At 46.3% G+C, this 16,844-nt stretch overlaps 1 protein-coding gene across 1 annotated transcript; it reads right to left on the bottom strand.

Moving 5' to 3' along the window:
* Window positions 1–16,504, bottom strand: nup160 (nucleoporin 160). The gene is made up of 34 exons (XM_020653581.3): window positions 16,361–16,504; window positions 15,390–15,498; window positions 15,003–15,213; window positions 14,693–14,915; window positions 14,413–14,606; window positions 13,981–14,217; window positions 11,383–11,480; window positions 11,163–11,247; window positions 8,992–9,060; window positions 8,810–8,893; window positions 8,548–8,718; window positions 8,161–8,260; window positions 7,930–8,095; window positions 7,660–7,793; window positions 7,402–7,562; window positions 7,120–7,256; window positions 6,957–7,027; window positions 6,139–6,289; window positions 5,946–6,015; window positions 5,699–5,797; window positions 5,015–5,134; window positions 4,709–4,804; window positions 4,517–4,611; window positions 4,309–4,405; window positions 4,024–4,129; window positions 3,707–3,867; window positions 3,471–3,531; window positions 3,252–3,362; window positions 2,886–3,009; window positions 2,667–2,768; window positions 2,432–2,573; window positions 2,109–2,234; window positions 347–439; window positions 1–217 (listed from the first exon to the last, which is right to left on the bottom strand). Exons 1-34 carry the CDS (start codon window positions 16,449–16,451, stop codon window positions 134–136), a joined length of 4,179 nt encoding a protein of 1,392 aa, XP_020509237.3. The 5' UTR covers window positions 16,452–16,504; the 3' UTR covers window positions 1–133.
* Between the last annotated feature and the right edge of the window lie 340 nt (window positions 16,505–16,844).

Genomic DNA, 16,844 nt, shown 5'->3' with positions numbered 1-16,844 from the left:
TGAAATTCAAAGAAAACTTTATTCAGATCAAATTTACAAAACAAGACAAGTACAAAAGACAAATATAAAAAACACAGATCTTCTGTTATGAAGGTCACTGCGCTCTGATTGGTCGGAGCTGTCAGGTGAGTGCTTACGGAGCGATGAGTCTCCGTTTGGTGGTCTGCTCCACCAGTCTGTGATAATCGTCCAGTTTGTCTCGGACTTTTTTATAAATCTGCAAACAAACGACAAACTTTCAACGCCACGGTCTCACACACACACACACACACACACACACACACACACACACACACACACACTAAACATTTACTGTAACCAAGCAAAGTAAACAGGAAGTACTCACAGTGCTGTTGGTCTGAGTCTCAAGCGTCTGCAGCAGCTGATCGATGGACGTGTACGGCAACCAGACGGAGGACGAGGTCGCCGACAAAGGCCTCTGAAACACACAAACACAGAAGAAATGTTAGAACACTGTTCAATTAGTCAAACAAATCAGACAGCAGAGTGCGGACTGCTCGCAAAAGACATTTTCTTCATTGTAGCCGATATTAGCAGCCACGTTTCACAACCTCTCTTCCTGCAGGACTCAGGACTGTGGATTAACATCTGGGTTACTTTTTACCAAGAAACAAAGGAATTGATCAATGATTTAAGTCTCCCTCTCAGACAGGCTCTGGAGGACAGGATATTATAAACATTTACAACACGTGGAATAAACAACCACACGGAAACAGAACACTCTGCTATCTACGAATTGACCCCAAATACATGAACTGTGACCGAAACCAGTCTCTGCAAAGTCGTAAAAATTGACCATCTGTTGAACTCTGCATCAAATGAACATTTATGTCTTTCTTCATCTAGATATTTGTAATTGTCACATTGAATGTATTATAATCATCCTTTTAAACTCAAAATCTGATGTTCAGAATAGGAATAAGAGTTATAATAGTTTTAATAGGAATTTGACGTGGAGTGCTATTGCCATCTAGTGTTAGAATATCCATGAATATGTAACCTTCATAATTATACATTTAGACGTGTTATAAAGCATACTCTTTGATATTAGCTATAGAAGGTGTTATTTAAAGACACCAATTTCTTTTCCTACTTTATTAATATGTCTTATTAAGAATGTTGACTGTATAACATGGTTTTGTTCACCTACAGGCTGGGATTAACTGAGGATGCTCCCAGATGGTGCGATTTTCATCTCAACATGAATCTGATAGAAATGTTTGTCTAAATATATGACGTGAACCTACATCAACGTGGATCTTTTAGAAATAATATCGAAATGAATGTATGGTGACGTATATATGTTTAGATTCTTAATCTTATGGGTAAACTCAGTTTAATTTAAACAATTGTCCTCCGCTCAGAGTCGGAGTGACCCTTCTCCTGCAGGGCTCCCTCTTTCTCCCGCAGCTGATAAGAGTTCACACTCAGCTCAGATATCCAGTTTAAAGTTTAAGGTTTTTTATAGATGAAACAGAGCCCTCCTTTAATCCAAATAGAATCCTAAAATTCGTTTATCAACTTTTTCCTTTTTGATCATTTTCTGATTAAGTCATTCAAACAATACCGCGTCTTATCTCATTACTAAATATATAATGTCACCATACATTATAATTGCATTATCCCGATCATAATAATCATTATTTATCTGTTTCATCTATACCTTATTGGTAACCCTTTTGATATTAATTTCACACAATTCAGAACTTTGTCTGTGTGTTTTCTTGTTTAACATTTCCAGAACTTACTTCTTTGAAGATATGAAACTGACTGATTAATTAATTAACTTATACAGTTGAAGTTAATTTCTTTCTATAATGGGAAGTGGTGCCCCTTCTAAATCTGAGGTTAAATAAAAATATAATATCTTAATAAATTAATTACGCTACTACATCAGTGATGAAGTAATAAAGATGTAGAGAACTCGAGTCTGTCTCCTGCAGTGAGTCAGTCCCCATAGAGCCCCATGTTAAAATGTTCAACTTTACAGCTGCAGTTCCTCCAGTGTCCACTAGAGTCTGTCTCCTGCAGTGAGTCAGTCCCCATAGAGCTCCATGTTAAACTGTCTAAACTTGTCAAATTCATACCTGTATTCCGTAGTACTGGTGTCCTCGTCCCAGCAGAGCATCAATGAACTCCAGAACCAGCTCAGCTGCGGCCTCCAGGAGGTCAAAGTTCAAGAAGAGTCGCAGCAGAGACGCTGCATCCACTGCCTGAAACAGACAACATGTCCCAGTGCATCATGGGAAGATAACCAGCTGATCTAGTCCTTCAGTAAACGTTGTCTAATGAGACAGCATGTTGTTAATTTAGTCTGAAGTGACCATATTTAGACAAAAGGGAGTGACCCACTCCAGCTCCGCCATCCCGCAGGTAAACTTCATCCCCTCCTCATCGGCTGATCACTCACCTTGTAGGACTTTAGCAACCAATCAGGCAGAGGGACGCCGTGTGACAGCAGCTTGTTGATGACACAGCGATGATGTCGTCCGTTAGAGGAGGGGTACCTGTCCAGGTAAGAGGCCAGCAGTCGCCACGCCTCGTCTGTCGCACTGAACATCAACAGATTTTATTTCTTATGTGAAGAAAAACACTTTAACCTCTCACCTCTGATAATAAAATGTTAACCATAAAACAGATCAGACCTGGACTCTTTGGTGTTGACGACTGATGACAACTGATTGGCAGCCAACCAGCTCCAGGCTTCATTCTGAGACTCCTCCCCCCCAAATTGGAGCTTAATACACCTGGAACAAAACAAATCAAAACTTAGAGACAAAGAGTGAATTTAGAGATGATGTAAAGAATGTAGAGATGAACAGATCATGTAGTGAAATGTAAACAGGAAGTGGTCACAGACTCACTTAAAGGTGAGACTCTCGTACACAGACGTCAAGTTCAGATCGAACGTCTGACACACGGACAGAGCCGAGTCAAACAGTCCTGTTTGGACCAACAATGCCACCATCTCTTCTGCTGACGCACTGCCTGCAGACACACACACACACACACATACAGAGACACACACATCAGTAACATCTAAAACCGGATCAGTGATTATTTCCAGTATTTTCTTTGTTTTTCTTAGAATAAGCTCCTCCCCCTCACACCTGCTGGATCCAGAGGTTACAGGTAAATTAATAAAGTGCCTCTGTGACAGGACAGTAACACGGCCCTGATGCTGTTACAGATGAACAGGTGTCATAGATAATAAAGGTTAAAAGTTGTACCTGCGATGGCAGCGGACGGCGGGTGGTGCTGTGCCAGAGTGAGGCGGCTGCGGGACAGGATGTACTCCTTCTCCAGGTCCTTGAGTTCCAGGATGTCCACCTGACGCCTGACTGCAGGAGGAATAAAACAGTCAGAGGAGGAGACACACCTGGACAGGTGACAGAGGTCACTGTACCTTTAAGAAAAAGTGTTCGAAGGGATGTTCGATGTGACATCACCTGGTTCTGAAGAGAACTCTCCATCAGAGTTCCTCTTTGGAGACGCTCCTGGACGCTCATACTGAGGACACACACACACACACACACACACACACACACACACACACACACAGACACAGACAGAGACAGAGACACGACACACCACACACACACACACAAAATGATATCCATCATGTCAGTAGTTTTTCAAATATTGACTAATCATGTTCATGTGGGCAGTGTGTGTGTTTATGTACCACAGCTCCGGAGGCGGGCTGGACGATCCAGGCGTACTCTGGTCTGATGAGGCGCAGACAGGTGAGAGCTGACAGGTAACAGTTCACCTGTTTCTGAAGACCCTGACGAGTCCTAACCTCCCGACCCAGACGCATCCCCAGCTCAAACATCACCGTACCAGCTACACACAGAGACACACACACACGTTGTTAGTGATGTGAACATGAGATTTGTAAATAAAAAGTTTAAACCGTTCTTAATAAAGTTTTTTGATAATCAGCAGCACTGCATCTTTTCTGTATCAAAGCCACAGTTACCAGGTCTACTCAAGTCTTACCTTTCCTGTAGTTGTGTCTGTTGATGTGGAAGGCGTACAGCAGCTCGTAGTAGTTGTGAGCCAGAAGGTCCAGACCTCTGGCTCGGGACTCGATGATACTCACCACCTGAGGACAACACAACAGGTAACTCAGCAGGTAATCTGTTACTTACTTTAGGACACAAACATTGAGCTGTGTCATTCCTATGATCCATGAGGGGGCGCCACATTAACAGTTTATAGACTTTAAAAGTATTATTTAGTAATATTTCTGTAAAGGAGTCAGAGGTCAGGTGAAGGTCGTACCTCGTCATGCAGGTTGACATACGGGAACTGAACTAAATCGTGCAGCTGAGAGCGTTCACACAGAACCACCACCAGCTGACGGAGACAATCCAGCTGCCTGTGAACATCATAACACTGATTATTTACTAAATACTTACCTCAGATACATGTGTGTGGGTGTGTCTCTGTGTGTGTCTGTTTCTGTGTACGTGTGTGTGTGCGTACGTACATGCTGCAGTCAGGGTTCTGTGTGAGCGCTTCGTATGCCTCACTGTTGTGACCCAGGTCCAAATGATGTTTGAAGATTCTGGTCCTCAGAGCCGCCTACGCACAAACAGCATAAATATTCATCTTTACAAATAATGTTGAAATATGTTATAAACATGTTTACCCTGTGGTTATTTTAAAGTGTTAGCGTTACCTGACTGTTGACGTCGTTAGCGGCCTCTGTGATGGCGAGAGAGGCCAGCTGGATAACGAGCTCAGGCAGGCCGACATCCTCCAACAGCCTCAGCACCTACACACACACACACACACACACTACTTGTTGTAGTAAAGGTGTATCTTGATGTAGTACAGGTGTACCTTGTTGTAGTAAAAGGTGCATCTTATTGTAGTACAGGTGTATCTTGTTGTACATGTGCATCTTGCTGTAGTACAGGTGTACCTTGTAGTACAGGTGAATCTTGCTGAATTACAGGTGTACCTTGTTTTAGTAAAGGTGTACCTTGTTGTAGTACTGTAGACGGGGGGTGGATGCAGACTCCTCCTCCTCGCTGCCTGTCAGTCTCAAGAGGAACTCTTCTTTCTCCACCTCCGTCGCTGCCTCCTGGAAACACTGCAGAGCCTGAGGAAAGGAGACAAGGACACGACATTAGGAGAGGTGACAAAGAGACAACTTGAGAAGACAAGTAGACGACATTAGGAGAAGAATGACAGGAGGAGAGGAGACAAGGTGGAGAAGAAATGACAGGAGAGGAGAGACGACCAAAGGAGAAGACACAAGTAGACTAAATGAGGAGAAAAGAATACAGGAGGAGAGGAGACAACATGAGGAGAAGTGATGACAGGAGAAGAGACAAGGAGACGACATTAGGAGTACTGACAACAGGAGTCGTAATGAGGAGAGGAGACAAGGAGGCGATATGAAGAGAAAAGACGACAAGAGGAGAGGAGACAACTAAAGGAGAAGAGACAAGGAGACAACATAAGGAGAAGAGACAAGGAGACGACATGAGGAGTAGAGACAACAGGAGAGGAGACGACATAAGGAGAGAGACAACAGGACAGGAGACAAGGAGGCAATATGAAGAGAAAAGACGACAGGAGGAGAGAGTCAGCTGATCCTGCTCCTCTCCCTGCAGAAAATGTGCTAAGTTGTGATTTGTGTGTTTACGTGTGTGGGTCTCACCTTCTGTCCCTCTCCGTTGGCCAGGTAACACTGACCCATCATAAAACGACGGGAGCCCACGTTCACCTGACACCAAGGACCAATCAGCCTCACATACTCCTACAGAAAGACACACAGACACACAGACAGACAGACAGACAGACAGACAGACAGACACACACACACGGTTTAAACCTGTCACAGTTGTGAACTGATAGACCAGCTGATGTGTGAACACAGAGTTAATGATGAGCTCAGGTCGACTCACCTGTAGCTGTGTGTACTGACAGTTAGCCATCAGACACTCTGGGAACTGGAAACCTGGGTTATTGGGCCAACTGGGAGAACTGATTTAAGGATCAACAGACTGAGTTGTCCACACAGCTGAACATGTAGAGAGGTAGATATAGTTTATATGTTTACCAACACCTGCTCAGGTGTCTCAGGTGAGAAGAGGATACAGCAGCTGAGCCAGCAGGTGGACCAGGCTGGAGGTGATGTGACTCCAGGGGAGCAGAGCGTCGGCGTGCTGCTGGGAGAAGATCTGAGACACCATCATCTTCCTCGCTACCGTCTGATAGACGAGCTCCACCACTGTCTGAGGACTCAGCACTAAACACAAAGAGGAGGGGGCTGATTATCTGTGCTACAGGTGAGACAGCATGACAGGCACCTATCACCTGTTATAAGTCCTATTCTCACAGGATCAGCATTAGTTTATATTTTTGTCTCCACGATGTCCTCCACAGGTGAGTATCTGAACCTCAACTGAGGCTACACTATTCATTTAATGTTTTACAGCATATGAGCCTTTAAGAGGAGTCTTCACAGTCTTGAAGAGTTCAGCTGGAGGGTCAGTCCTACAGGGTTCAGCTGGAGGGTCAGTCCTAAAGGGTTCAGCTGGAGGGTCAGTCCTACAGGGTTCAGCTGGAGGGTCAGTCCTAAAGGGTTCAGCTGGAGGGTCAGTCCTACAGGGTTCAGCTGGGGGGTCAGTCCTAAAGGATTCTGCTGGAGGGTCAGTCCTAAAGGGTTCAGCTGGAGGGTCAGTCCTAAAGGATTCTGCTGGAGGGTCAGTCCTAAAGGATTCTGCTGGAGGGTCAGTCCTAAAGGATTCTGCTGGAGGGTCAGTCCTAAAGGGTTCAGCTGGAGGGTCAGTCCTAAAGGATTCTGCTGGAGGGTCAGGGGTTCATTTTGTTTTTCTGATACTGGCGATCATTAAAACAACAGATCGTATTACATAAGATGAAAGGGGGATGGTGGAGGTGAACATGAATCTGACCTGATCTGTGCGAGGAGAGAGACGGAGAGTCTGACAGTTCCAACACGGTCAGGTGCTGCAGGTGAGCATCTCTGCAGGCAAGAGAAGAGCAGGTGATCAGTAACAGTAAACAGACTGTGTTCAACACATCACATGACCAGCTCACTGCCAGCACTACACTCACAGGATGTCCACAGGTACGGAGGAGGCGGGACTTTGGCTGATGTGTTTGAGGAGGTGATAGGAGGACAGGAGGTGAGAGCTGCGAGGAATCAAGTCCTGCTGGAGCTGCAGCAGCTGAGCCCCCCCTCCCAGAAACACCTGAGAGAGACAGGTAAACACACACACAGGTACAGGTAAACACACAGGTAAGTTAATAATCAGACATATACCCTCTGGTGTTCAGTTTAAAGATGCATGAGTCCTGTGTGTGTGTGAGTGTGTGTGTGTGTGTGTGTGTGCATACGTTGTCTCCAAAGCGCAGGTAGAGTTTCTGCAGGATCAGCAGGTCTCTGCAGAACAAAGCTCTGGTCATGGTCATGTGACAGACGGCCTGACAGACGAGAGACACAGCCGAGCTGCTTCCCATCACCTGAGACAGGTTTATCCTTACGTTCAGACTGTGACCTGTGAGACACAGAGCAGGGCAACACACACCTGTGAGTCAGTGAGCCACAATTGATAGGCGAGTATGATGTCACTCAGGTGACCAGGTGTTTTCTACCAGGTGTGACAGGTCCCTCTGCTGCAGGTTCAGAGTCGGTCTCCAGGTCCAGCTCCCTCAGGAGAACCATCATGGCGGCCGCCGGGTTCCTGATGTCCTGCAGCTTGTTCTGGATGTCCTCGATCACGTTCTCACTGCAGGAAGTGACATCATCAACACAGATGAAACATAAATACAATGTTTCTGAGTGTGTGTGTCTGTATATGTGTCCGTGTGAGTGTGTGTCTGTATGTGAGTGTTTCTGTGTGTGTTTGTGTATGTGCTGCACACCTGTCGTTGGACAGCAGGTGTTCCAGGATGAGCTCTGCTGCCCTCTCAGGTGACTGCAGGTGTTCCAGAGCTTTCTCCATTTCGTACGCCATCTCTCCAGAGATGGCATCACTGATAGCACGCACACACTGAACGAGCTGCAGGACGTCCCGCCCCAACTCTGCATCTACAAAACATTCTATCAATATATGAAGGAACCTCAGAGTCCTGATGAACAGAAACTCAACAAACCTTCAGTAAGGGGCGTGTCCTCCTCTGACGACAGGTACTCATCATAGGACAGGTAAAGGTGATCCACAGCAAAGCACGGCAAGAGGAAGGACACAAAGCCCTGTAACACACACACACACACACACACACACACACACACACACACACACACACACACACACACACACACACACACACACACACACACACACACACACACACACACACACACACACACACACACACACACACACACACACACACACACACACACACACACACACACACACACACACACAGTTTAAGTGTCAGTAAACAGTCAGTAAACAGATAGTAAACAGTAAACAGTCAGTAAACAGTAAACAGTCAGTAAACAGTAAACAGTCAGTAAACAGTAAAAAGACGGACCTTCCTGAGCAGACACACCAGTCCTGTGCTGGGGTTCACGGTCAGACTCAGAGGTTCTGATTGGACCTCCTGATACTGCAGACAGCAGGAGTAAAACCTGGACCAGAACTCCACCTGCAGCTGACGATACTCCTCCTGAGAGAACTCAAACTCTGTCAAACTGCTCTGAAGCTGAGGGAGGGAGGAGGGGGGAGTAGAGGGAGAGATCAGTGTCTGCAGCAGTTCAACTTTTCACACTGTAAATAAACAGGTGTGCTGTTACCTCGCTCTCCACAGCCAAAGTCACCTCCTTCTTCAGACCCTCCCACGACACTTCTGAGATCCTCTCTGAGCCCCGACGGAAGATCTACAACACACAACTGAGTAAATACACACACAGCACACACTGACTGCACACCAGAGTCTGATGATGTCATATTGACATCACAGCCGGTAGAGTCTCACCTGTAGAGCTTTGACGATGGCAGAAGCTGTGAAACGGAGAGGAGAGAAGAGAACTTCCAGGTACGTTTCCTGTCAACACACACACACACAAAGAGCAGAGTTGCTATGACAACTGAGTTTTCTGGAGTGTGATAGTGTTTTAATCTATCTCATCCTTGCTGACCGCCAGATGGCGGTGCTTAGAGCACTGAATATTCCCTTCATGCATAAGCAGTTTGAGTATACAAACAATGTCACTTGTGACCCCACCCACTTGTGACTCAAGAGAGAGAGGCCATATCTTCTGGTGTCATCTGGGGTTCTGTTCCTACTTTCTGCTCGGGTTCTGTTTTGCACTAACTTACCGATCATTAGCCGAAGCTAATTGCATTAACTTACTAAAAGCGGAGTGCCTGGCTATAGTCCTGGTCACAGCGGCTGTGGGTTCGAATCCGACCTCGGCCCTTTGCTGCATTGAGTGAACTCATTGAGTGAGGTTGGGGACAGTTCCATATAGGCCACCATGCGTATAGCCTTGGATCGCCTGCAGCTGGAAATACCTCAACAGGCCAAATCAGCCCCTGAGAGTGCCTTCTTCAGGCACGGGTGGAGCAGTGAGAGGGGAATCTGGGGGAGCAGTGAGAGGGGAGTCTGGGCGAGCAGTGAGAGGGGGAGCTGTGAGAGGGGAGTCGGGGGGAGCAGTGGAAGCAGTGAGAGGAGGTCATGTGTCTGAGGAGGAATGTGTTTACAGTCTAACATACAGTCTAACAGAGTTCCCCTCTGTTCTACGGAAACACTGTAGCCTTGTTCACAGCGCGATTTCAAGCCTGTTTCTTCTTCAATCTGAACGTCGTGGAGGAGTCATGGGGGACGAAGTGACCCCTCCTGTTACTTCAGACGTAGTAACAGAGGTGTTAAAGAGGAGAGTCAGGATCAGCTGAGCCAGCGCTGTGTGTGCATGCCTTGACTTTTTTAGTCTATCGATCTTTAAAGTAACAAATACTGTATCGTGTTAAACTGTGTAATTCAAAGCTGGGTTGCCAGGGGGTGCTAGCTGTGTCCCAGAAACTTGGAGGGGGAAAATGGAAAAACATAAACCAACTGGGTGGTTAGTGTGCACACCCCATTATAGAGGCTGTGGTAGATAAGATTCACCGCTAAATAATGGTCTAAATCCATCAATATTTGAGCTAAAGACGAGCTGTAAAAAGTATGGCAATCACTCAGATCCGATCCACTAAAGAGAAGGATAACTAAGATGTATATTGGCACCAGACAGCCTGAATGTGACTCTTATTGGTCTCAGTTAGCTTCATATGGTGCTTTTTATTTTATTTAAAGGGATACTTCACCCGTTGAAACATGAATCTGCATTGACATATATGTTGTAGAAATGTGAAATACATTTTGAAGTTGGTGCCTTCTTGACCGAGAAAAGGCAGAAAGTGTCTTTTTGGCTCATGTGGATGAAAGACAACAACTCCCAGGACGCACAACTCCGCAGGCCACTCCCACTAAGGTCCTCTATTTACAGACATTTACCTATACAGGCGTTTCCAAGACTTCTTCCAGAAGGAATTTGTATCTTGGAAATTGGGCTGGTTGAAAACATGAGGAACTAGCGATGTAGTTTCACCCCCTCTAACCAAAGCAGCCTCCGGTGTCACAAAATTACGAGTTCTGCGTCATCGGAGGCTACTTTTCAGACTTAGAAACACGGAGCTTTCCTGTCTCAGGGGAAAATAAGGGCGGGATGCACGACCATTCAAAAATACTACCAGGTTTCTAATGATAGAAAGCGTAATGCAAATAGGTCAAGTTTCCCTTTACCATTGAAAGTTAGTGATGAGAACAATGCAGTGACAAAACTATCCCAAAAGCCCTGATATCTGTATTCAACAGAGCAGCAGCAATGCTGTTGGGTCGGATGAAATGTAGGAGCCTTCTTGTGTGTAAAACCCCTGCATGCTGAGGGGATCAAACACTGGTTAAAAAAAAAAGAAGCCCAATTGTCCTTTACAATAATTCACTAGCCTTTAACGTATAAAACATTTAAGATTAGTTTGAGATAATACAGACTCATAAACTATACTGTAATACACGGGTCGAACGTTTACTACAGCACGTATAGTCACCCCCCAAAGGCCCATTCTGAGCCAGGAGAAATCATGGTGTGTGTCTGTGTGACTCACTCTGGGGTCCTGGTCCACTCCTATATGAACTTCTTCTTCAGGTGGAGGCTGAACAAACACCTGGTTCCACTGACCTGCTGTGTTACTGAGACACACACACACACACACACACACACACACACACACACACACACACACACACACACACACACACAAGTGAGCAGCTGTTTCCTCTCACACATGAACTGACTTCATGTTTAATAATCCCAGAGTGTCTTACTGTTCAAAGTTGATGTATTTAACCACAGAGGAGTTTGATTCGTCCACCCACACAGCCCAGATGTCGGAGGAAGTCAGTGAGAAGTCCACCAGAGTCTCCTGAGGACACACACACAAAGTCAAACTTTTAACATTACTCCATGTAATGCTCGAGGCATGTGCTGAAACTTAAGGAAAATAAAGGAACATTGTGTTGCCGAGTTCCTGTGAGTACCCGTGTTTCTGTGTGTACCCGTGTGTTTTTTTTTTTTTAAAGATTTATTTTTGGGCTTTTGTGCCTTTAATGCAGAGAGATAGGACAGTGGATAGAGTCAGAAACCAGGGAGAGAGAGAGAGTGGGGAATGACATGCGGAAGGAGGCCACGGGCGGGATGTGAACCCAGGCCTCCCGCTTGAGACGACAGCCTCCATACATGGGGCGCGCGCCCTAACCATTGCGCCACCAGCGCACCCCATACCCGTGTTTCTGTCTGTTCCCGTGTTTCTGTGAGTACCCGAGTTTTTGTCTGTACCCGTGACAACATACATACATGGCTGCAAACGCGCACACACACCGGAACGCCAACCACCACGCGCACCTGTTGACTTGTAGTGCAACGGAACACGGTTGATCCGCTATCATTATGGACCACGTCAGGAACACACGTTCAACTTTTCTCCGTTCACTTCCACCGTGTCTGCTTTTATCAACATTCAATAACTTAACGATCGTAACGTCAGCCAGTTGTAGTCTGTGAACTTCCCACAGACTGTCAAACAGCGCTGTGTTATAGCCAGCAAATATATTTTTATAATTTCTCAATTTCCTGATCTGATCAAATGATCCAAATGACCTGTGACTTAAATCTGTGATTATTTGACATGATACCTTAGTAACTCAAATAAATGCACTTAAACAAATGTAAATGACGTATGTAAAACGAAAACACAATTTAAAGGAAAGGAGCAGCCATCATAGGAAGAGGGTGAAATGCACTGGCAGGATATGACCTCCCCTCTCCCAATCTCATTACACCCCTCTCCTTTAAAATCCCTCTCCTCTCATGTTTCACTGTTGCAATAAAAAAAAATTCTTTACCAGATTTAAAGGCTTTACATGCAATTTTTTGATCCAGCAGATGTCGCCCTTGAGCACCAGCATGAAACCAAAACAACTCGCGGTGCATTGTTGTGTTAGCATGCTAATGCTAGCGATCTTTATTATGCTCGTATCTTCACACTGCATGTACATTTACACAAAATGAGTGTGATCTAGAAACACAGTTAAGCAGTGAGTACAGTATGTTATTCTTCTTTTCTCTAGTTCCTCAATTAAACAACTTTTAAACACGAGGGAACCCTGTGTCTGTGTGTACCCGTGTTCCTGTGAGTACCCGCGATTCTGTGTGTACCCGTATTTCTGTGAGTACCCGTGTTTCTGTGAGTACCCGAGTTTCTGTGTGTACCCGTGATTCTGTGTGTACCCGAGTTTCTGTGAGTACCCGTGTTTCTGTGTGTACCCGTGTTTCTGTGCGTACCCGTGATTCTGTGTGTACCCGTGTTTCTGTGCGTACCCGTGATTCTGTGCGTACCCGTGTACCTGTCTGTACCCGTGTTTCTGTGCGTACCCGTGTTTCTGTGAGTACCCGTGATTCTGTGTGTACCCGTGTACACCCTTGTTTCTGTGTGTACCCGTGTTTCTGTGTGTACCCGAGTTTCTGTCTGTACCTGCGTTTCTGTCTGTACCCGGGTTTCTGTACACGTGTTTGTGTGAACCCGTGTTTCTGTGTGTGCCCGTGTTTCTGTCTGTACCCGTGTTTCTGTCCGTACCCGTGTTTCTGTCTGTACACGTGTTTCTGTGTGTACCTGTGTTTCTGTCCGTACCCGTGTTTCTGTCCGTAACCGTGTTTCTGTGTGTACCCGAGTTTCTGTCTGTACACGAGTTTCTGTGTGTACCCGTGTTTCTGTGAGTACCCGTGTTTCTGTGTGTACCCGTGTTTCTGTGCGTACCCGTGATTCTGTGTGTACCCGTGTTTCTGTGCGTACCCGTGATTCTGTGTGTACCCGTGTACCTGTCTGTACCCGTGTTTCTGTGCGTACCCGTGATTCTGTGTGTACCCGTGTTTCTGTGTGTACCTGAGTTTCTGTGTGTACCCGAGTTTCTGTCTGTACCTGCGTTTCTGTGTGTACCCGGGTTTCTGTACACGTGTTTGTGTGAACCCGTGTTTCTGTGTGTACACGTGTTTCTGTGTGTGCCCGTGTTTCTGTCCGTAACCGTGTTTCTGTGTGTACCCGTGTTTCTGTCTGTACCCGTGTTTCTGTCCGTACCCGTGTTTCTGTCCGTACCCGTGTTTCTGTGCGTGCCTGTGTTTCTGTCTGTACACGTGTTTCTGTGTGTACCTGTGTTTCTGTCCGTACCCGTGTTTCTGTCCGTAACCGTGTTTCTGTGTGTACCCGAGTTTCTGTCTGTACCTGCGTTTCTGTGTGTACACGTGTTTCTGTCTGTACACGTGTTTCTGTCTGTACACGTGTTTCTGTCTGTACACGTGTTTCTGTCCGTACCCGTGTTTCTGTCTGTACCCGAGTTTTCCTTGTCAACCCCTTGTGTACCCCCATTTACCTGAGAGCTGAACAGGGTGGAGATGTGGTCGAGGCTGTAGCGCTGGTTGTCTGTGGCGATGAGCTGCAGCACAGTGAACTGTCCTCTCTGGGGTACACTCAGGTAAACACACACACACAGGCCGGTTGAGGCGGAGAAGGCCAGGCGGAGGCGGTGACCCTGACCCGACAGACGCTTCACCCCTCTGCAGGCCGGCATGTAATCCAACATGTCTGCCTCGAGCAGACAGGCCTGTTCCTACAGGAGAGATATTACAAAGACTTGTTACAGATATTTTATCTAGAAACCGTGAACAGAGAAGAGGAGAGAAGTCTGCTTCCCTCTATAATAGCTATGATTACATTTGGGTTTAATGAACTTCAATAAAAGGTTTTCAAACACTACACTTCCCATGATGCTTTGCCGGAGGATAGTGTGTACGAGAGAGCTTACCCTGACAGACCACATGCGCAGTTTGTGGTCCTGACAGAGGGCGAAGATGAAGGAGTCTTCCTCTAACTCCCTCACACACAGACTGGACACCAGGTCAGCAGGACTGTGATCACCTCGCATCATCGCTGATGGCATCCAGCCAGAGAGCCTCTGCATCATAGAGCTCCGCCTCAGCTCCAGCACCGCCACGGGGCCTGCACACACAGAGAGAGAATGAGTGTTGTGTGTTTCAGACGAACTGGCTTCATAGGGTAATCATTTGAGATCAGCTGTCTTGTACCTGGCGTGTTGTGGGAGGGAAGAGTCACCACCATGATGCCTCCAGTAGGGGGCACCACAGCATAGTGAGCCTCTCCAGACTGACTGAGCCAGGCTGTGGATGTGAAGGGACTTCCTGTCAGTCCCGCTGAGCTGGGGATGATGGCGCTGTGGGCGGAGTCCTGAAGGCTCAGCTTCCCCACATCAGTGAACACAGATTGCATGTGGAGCTCCGTCACCAGCTCCTACACACACAAACACATGACGCACACACCAATGTAATTACACATTATAAGTGACATACAAAGTATGTTAGAGAGTCCGTTACTCACACTGCGGTACATGCGTGATGGATGGGGCAGCACAAGCCTGTGGACAGTCTGATTGGTGCAGACAAGGATGATGACATTGTTGAGCGTCTCCTGGATGGCGACGCCCCCTGGCAGCACTGTGCAGTGTATGAACTTGAGTCTGACGGCATTGTTGAGCAGGTTGGTGTCCAGAGACTGCTCCACCAGCTGTACCGTGTCTCCTGACGTGGACCTACACACACGCACACACACAGTGTCAGCTCCAAATAAGATTCATTATTAATAAAATTATTATTATACCCAGTTAACTTTAAGAGCCACATAAACACTGACATTCAGATAGTGTGTGTGTGTGTGTGTGTGTGTGTGTGTGTGTGTGTGTGTGTGTGTGTGTGTGTGGACCCTCACCAGTGAATGAATCTGTTGCTGGTGACAGACAGCAGCTTCCCACTCTCCTCATAGTGAAATGCTCCGGCGCTGTCCGGGAACTTCTGCCCCCCGGGGAGAGCAGCAACTTCTGCATGAACAGAGATCAGCTGAGTGTACACCAACAACGGGGATCATGTTGCCAATGAGACAGAAACATGAACCAAAAACATTTACCTAATTAACAAACATTGTGATTACTTGTTAGGACCGATCAAACAGCCAATCACAGCCCGCAGTTCAACACTAACCTGCTCACAGGACATTACAACACCTGCAGAGGAGCTCACAGTATACCGAAGTGTCTGCTCAAGGTATACCCATTACCCAGGTATATAAAGGTTACACCGACCGGCATACCCAGGTATAGGTATACAAAGGTGTATGAAGGTATACACAAGCATAAACGTGTGTAAACAGGTATACACAGACATACCCAGGTGTACAAGGTATAAACATGTATATAAGGTATACACAGGTATACAAATGATTCATACTATTAGTATTCTCTCGGTTACAGCCTCCACAACCTGCAGCTCACCTGACAGAGCTGTCAGTCAATCAGCAGAGAGTATTTCTTACATGACAAATTAATATGAGCAATAAATGGTCTTGATCTTTAGAAACCTGAAAACAGGAAGCTACAGGTAAACAACCCTAACTGTTAGCTTTCGGTTTGACAGAGGAACAACCGGCTAACCGAATCTAAAGACTGAACCTACCACCTGAGCAAAGGCAGCAGGTATATAACCGGAAACACGCCGCGTGCCATTATTTGACAGATCTTTCCCGGGCCCGGTACGTGACGCTACACGCTCACCTCACGCTGCTGTGTTAGCCTGCTAGCTGCAGATAGCATGCGCTGGCTCAAACCCTGCGTTATAACCCTGCGTCGTGACGTGTTTATGTGAAAATAGACGGAGGTGAGAGTCGGGAACATGCCGGGATCGTACCTAGGTTAACGGTGACTTCTCTGAAGCGCGGCAAAGTTTCCCTCTCAAAGCCGCAGATCTCTATGAAGCTGCGCTCCAACACCGCCGCCATCTTTCCTTCTTCCCCGTGGGAACCGTGACGTCAGAGGAGACTGACCGCGCGCTGTGCTTTCAAACATTTAAAGAGACAGGACACTCCAAATAACGACCCGTCAGAAAAAGCTGATTAAAGCTCCTTCTAAAAAAAATAAAAAAATAATTATAATCACACTCTCTGATACTCCTTGTAACTGCCTCTCATGTTTAGTTTTTGTTTGTCCAACCTTTAATTATTGTAGTTCTGTTCTGCAGTCATTGAGGCGGAACTAATTATTATTGATTGTTGGCATATAGCAGTTTTGCCAACGCACCTTGACAGAGGTGACACAGAATGAAGAGCGGAATTAAACTTAAGAAGTTAACGCACATATATAAACTTAAGGAGAGTAAAGAAGAAGAGTGGTCT

This window comes from Labrus bergylta, chromosome 7, assembly GCF_963930695.1.
Source record: "Labrus bergylta chromosome 7, fLabBer1.1, whole genome shotgun sequence".
Taxonomy (NCBI): Eukaryota; Metazoa; Chordata; class Actinopteri; order Labriformes; family Labridae; genus Labrus; species Labrus bergylta.
This window is presented reverse-complemented; position numbering and strand designations above follow the sequence as displayed.

Bases quoted from the DNA above. Each gene is read 5' to 3' on its own strand.
- nup160 (XM_020653581.3), bottom strand. From the start codon at position 16,451: ATGGCGGCGGTGTTGGAGCGCAGCTTCATAGAGATCTGCGGCTTTGAG. The intron at 11,481-13,980 runs GTAAATGGGGGT...GTGTGTCCTCAG, and splicing joins CCACCCTGTTCAGCTCTCAG to GAGACTCTGGTGGACTTCTC. The intron at 11,248-11,382 runs GTAAGACACTCT...TGTGTGTCTCAG, and splicing joins AAATACATCAACTTTGAACA to TAACACAGCAGGTCAGTGGA.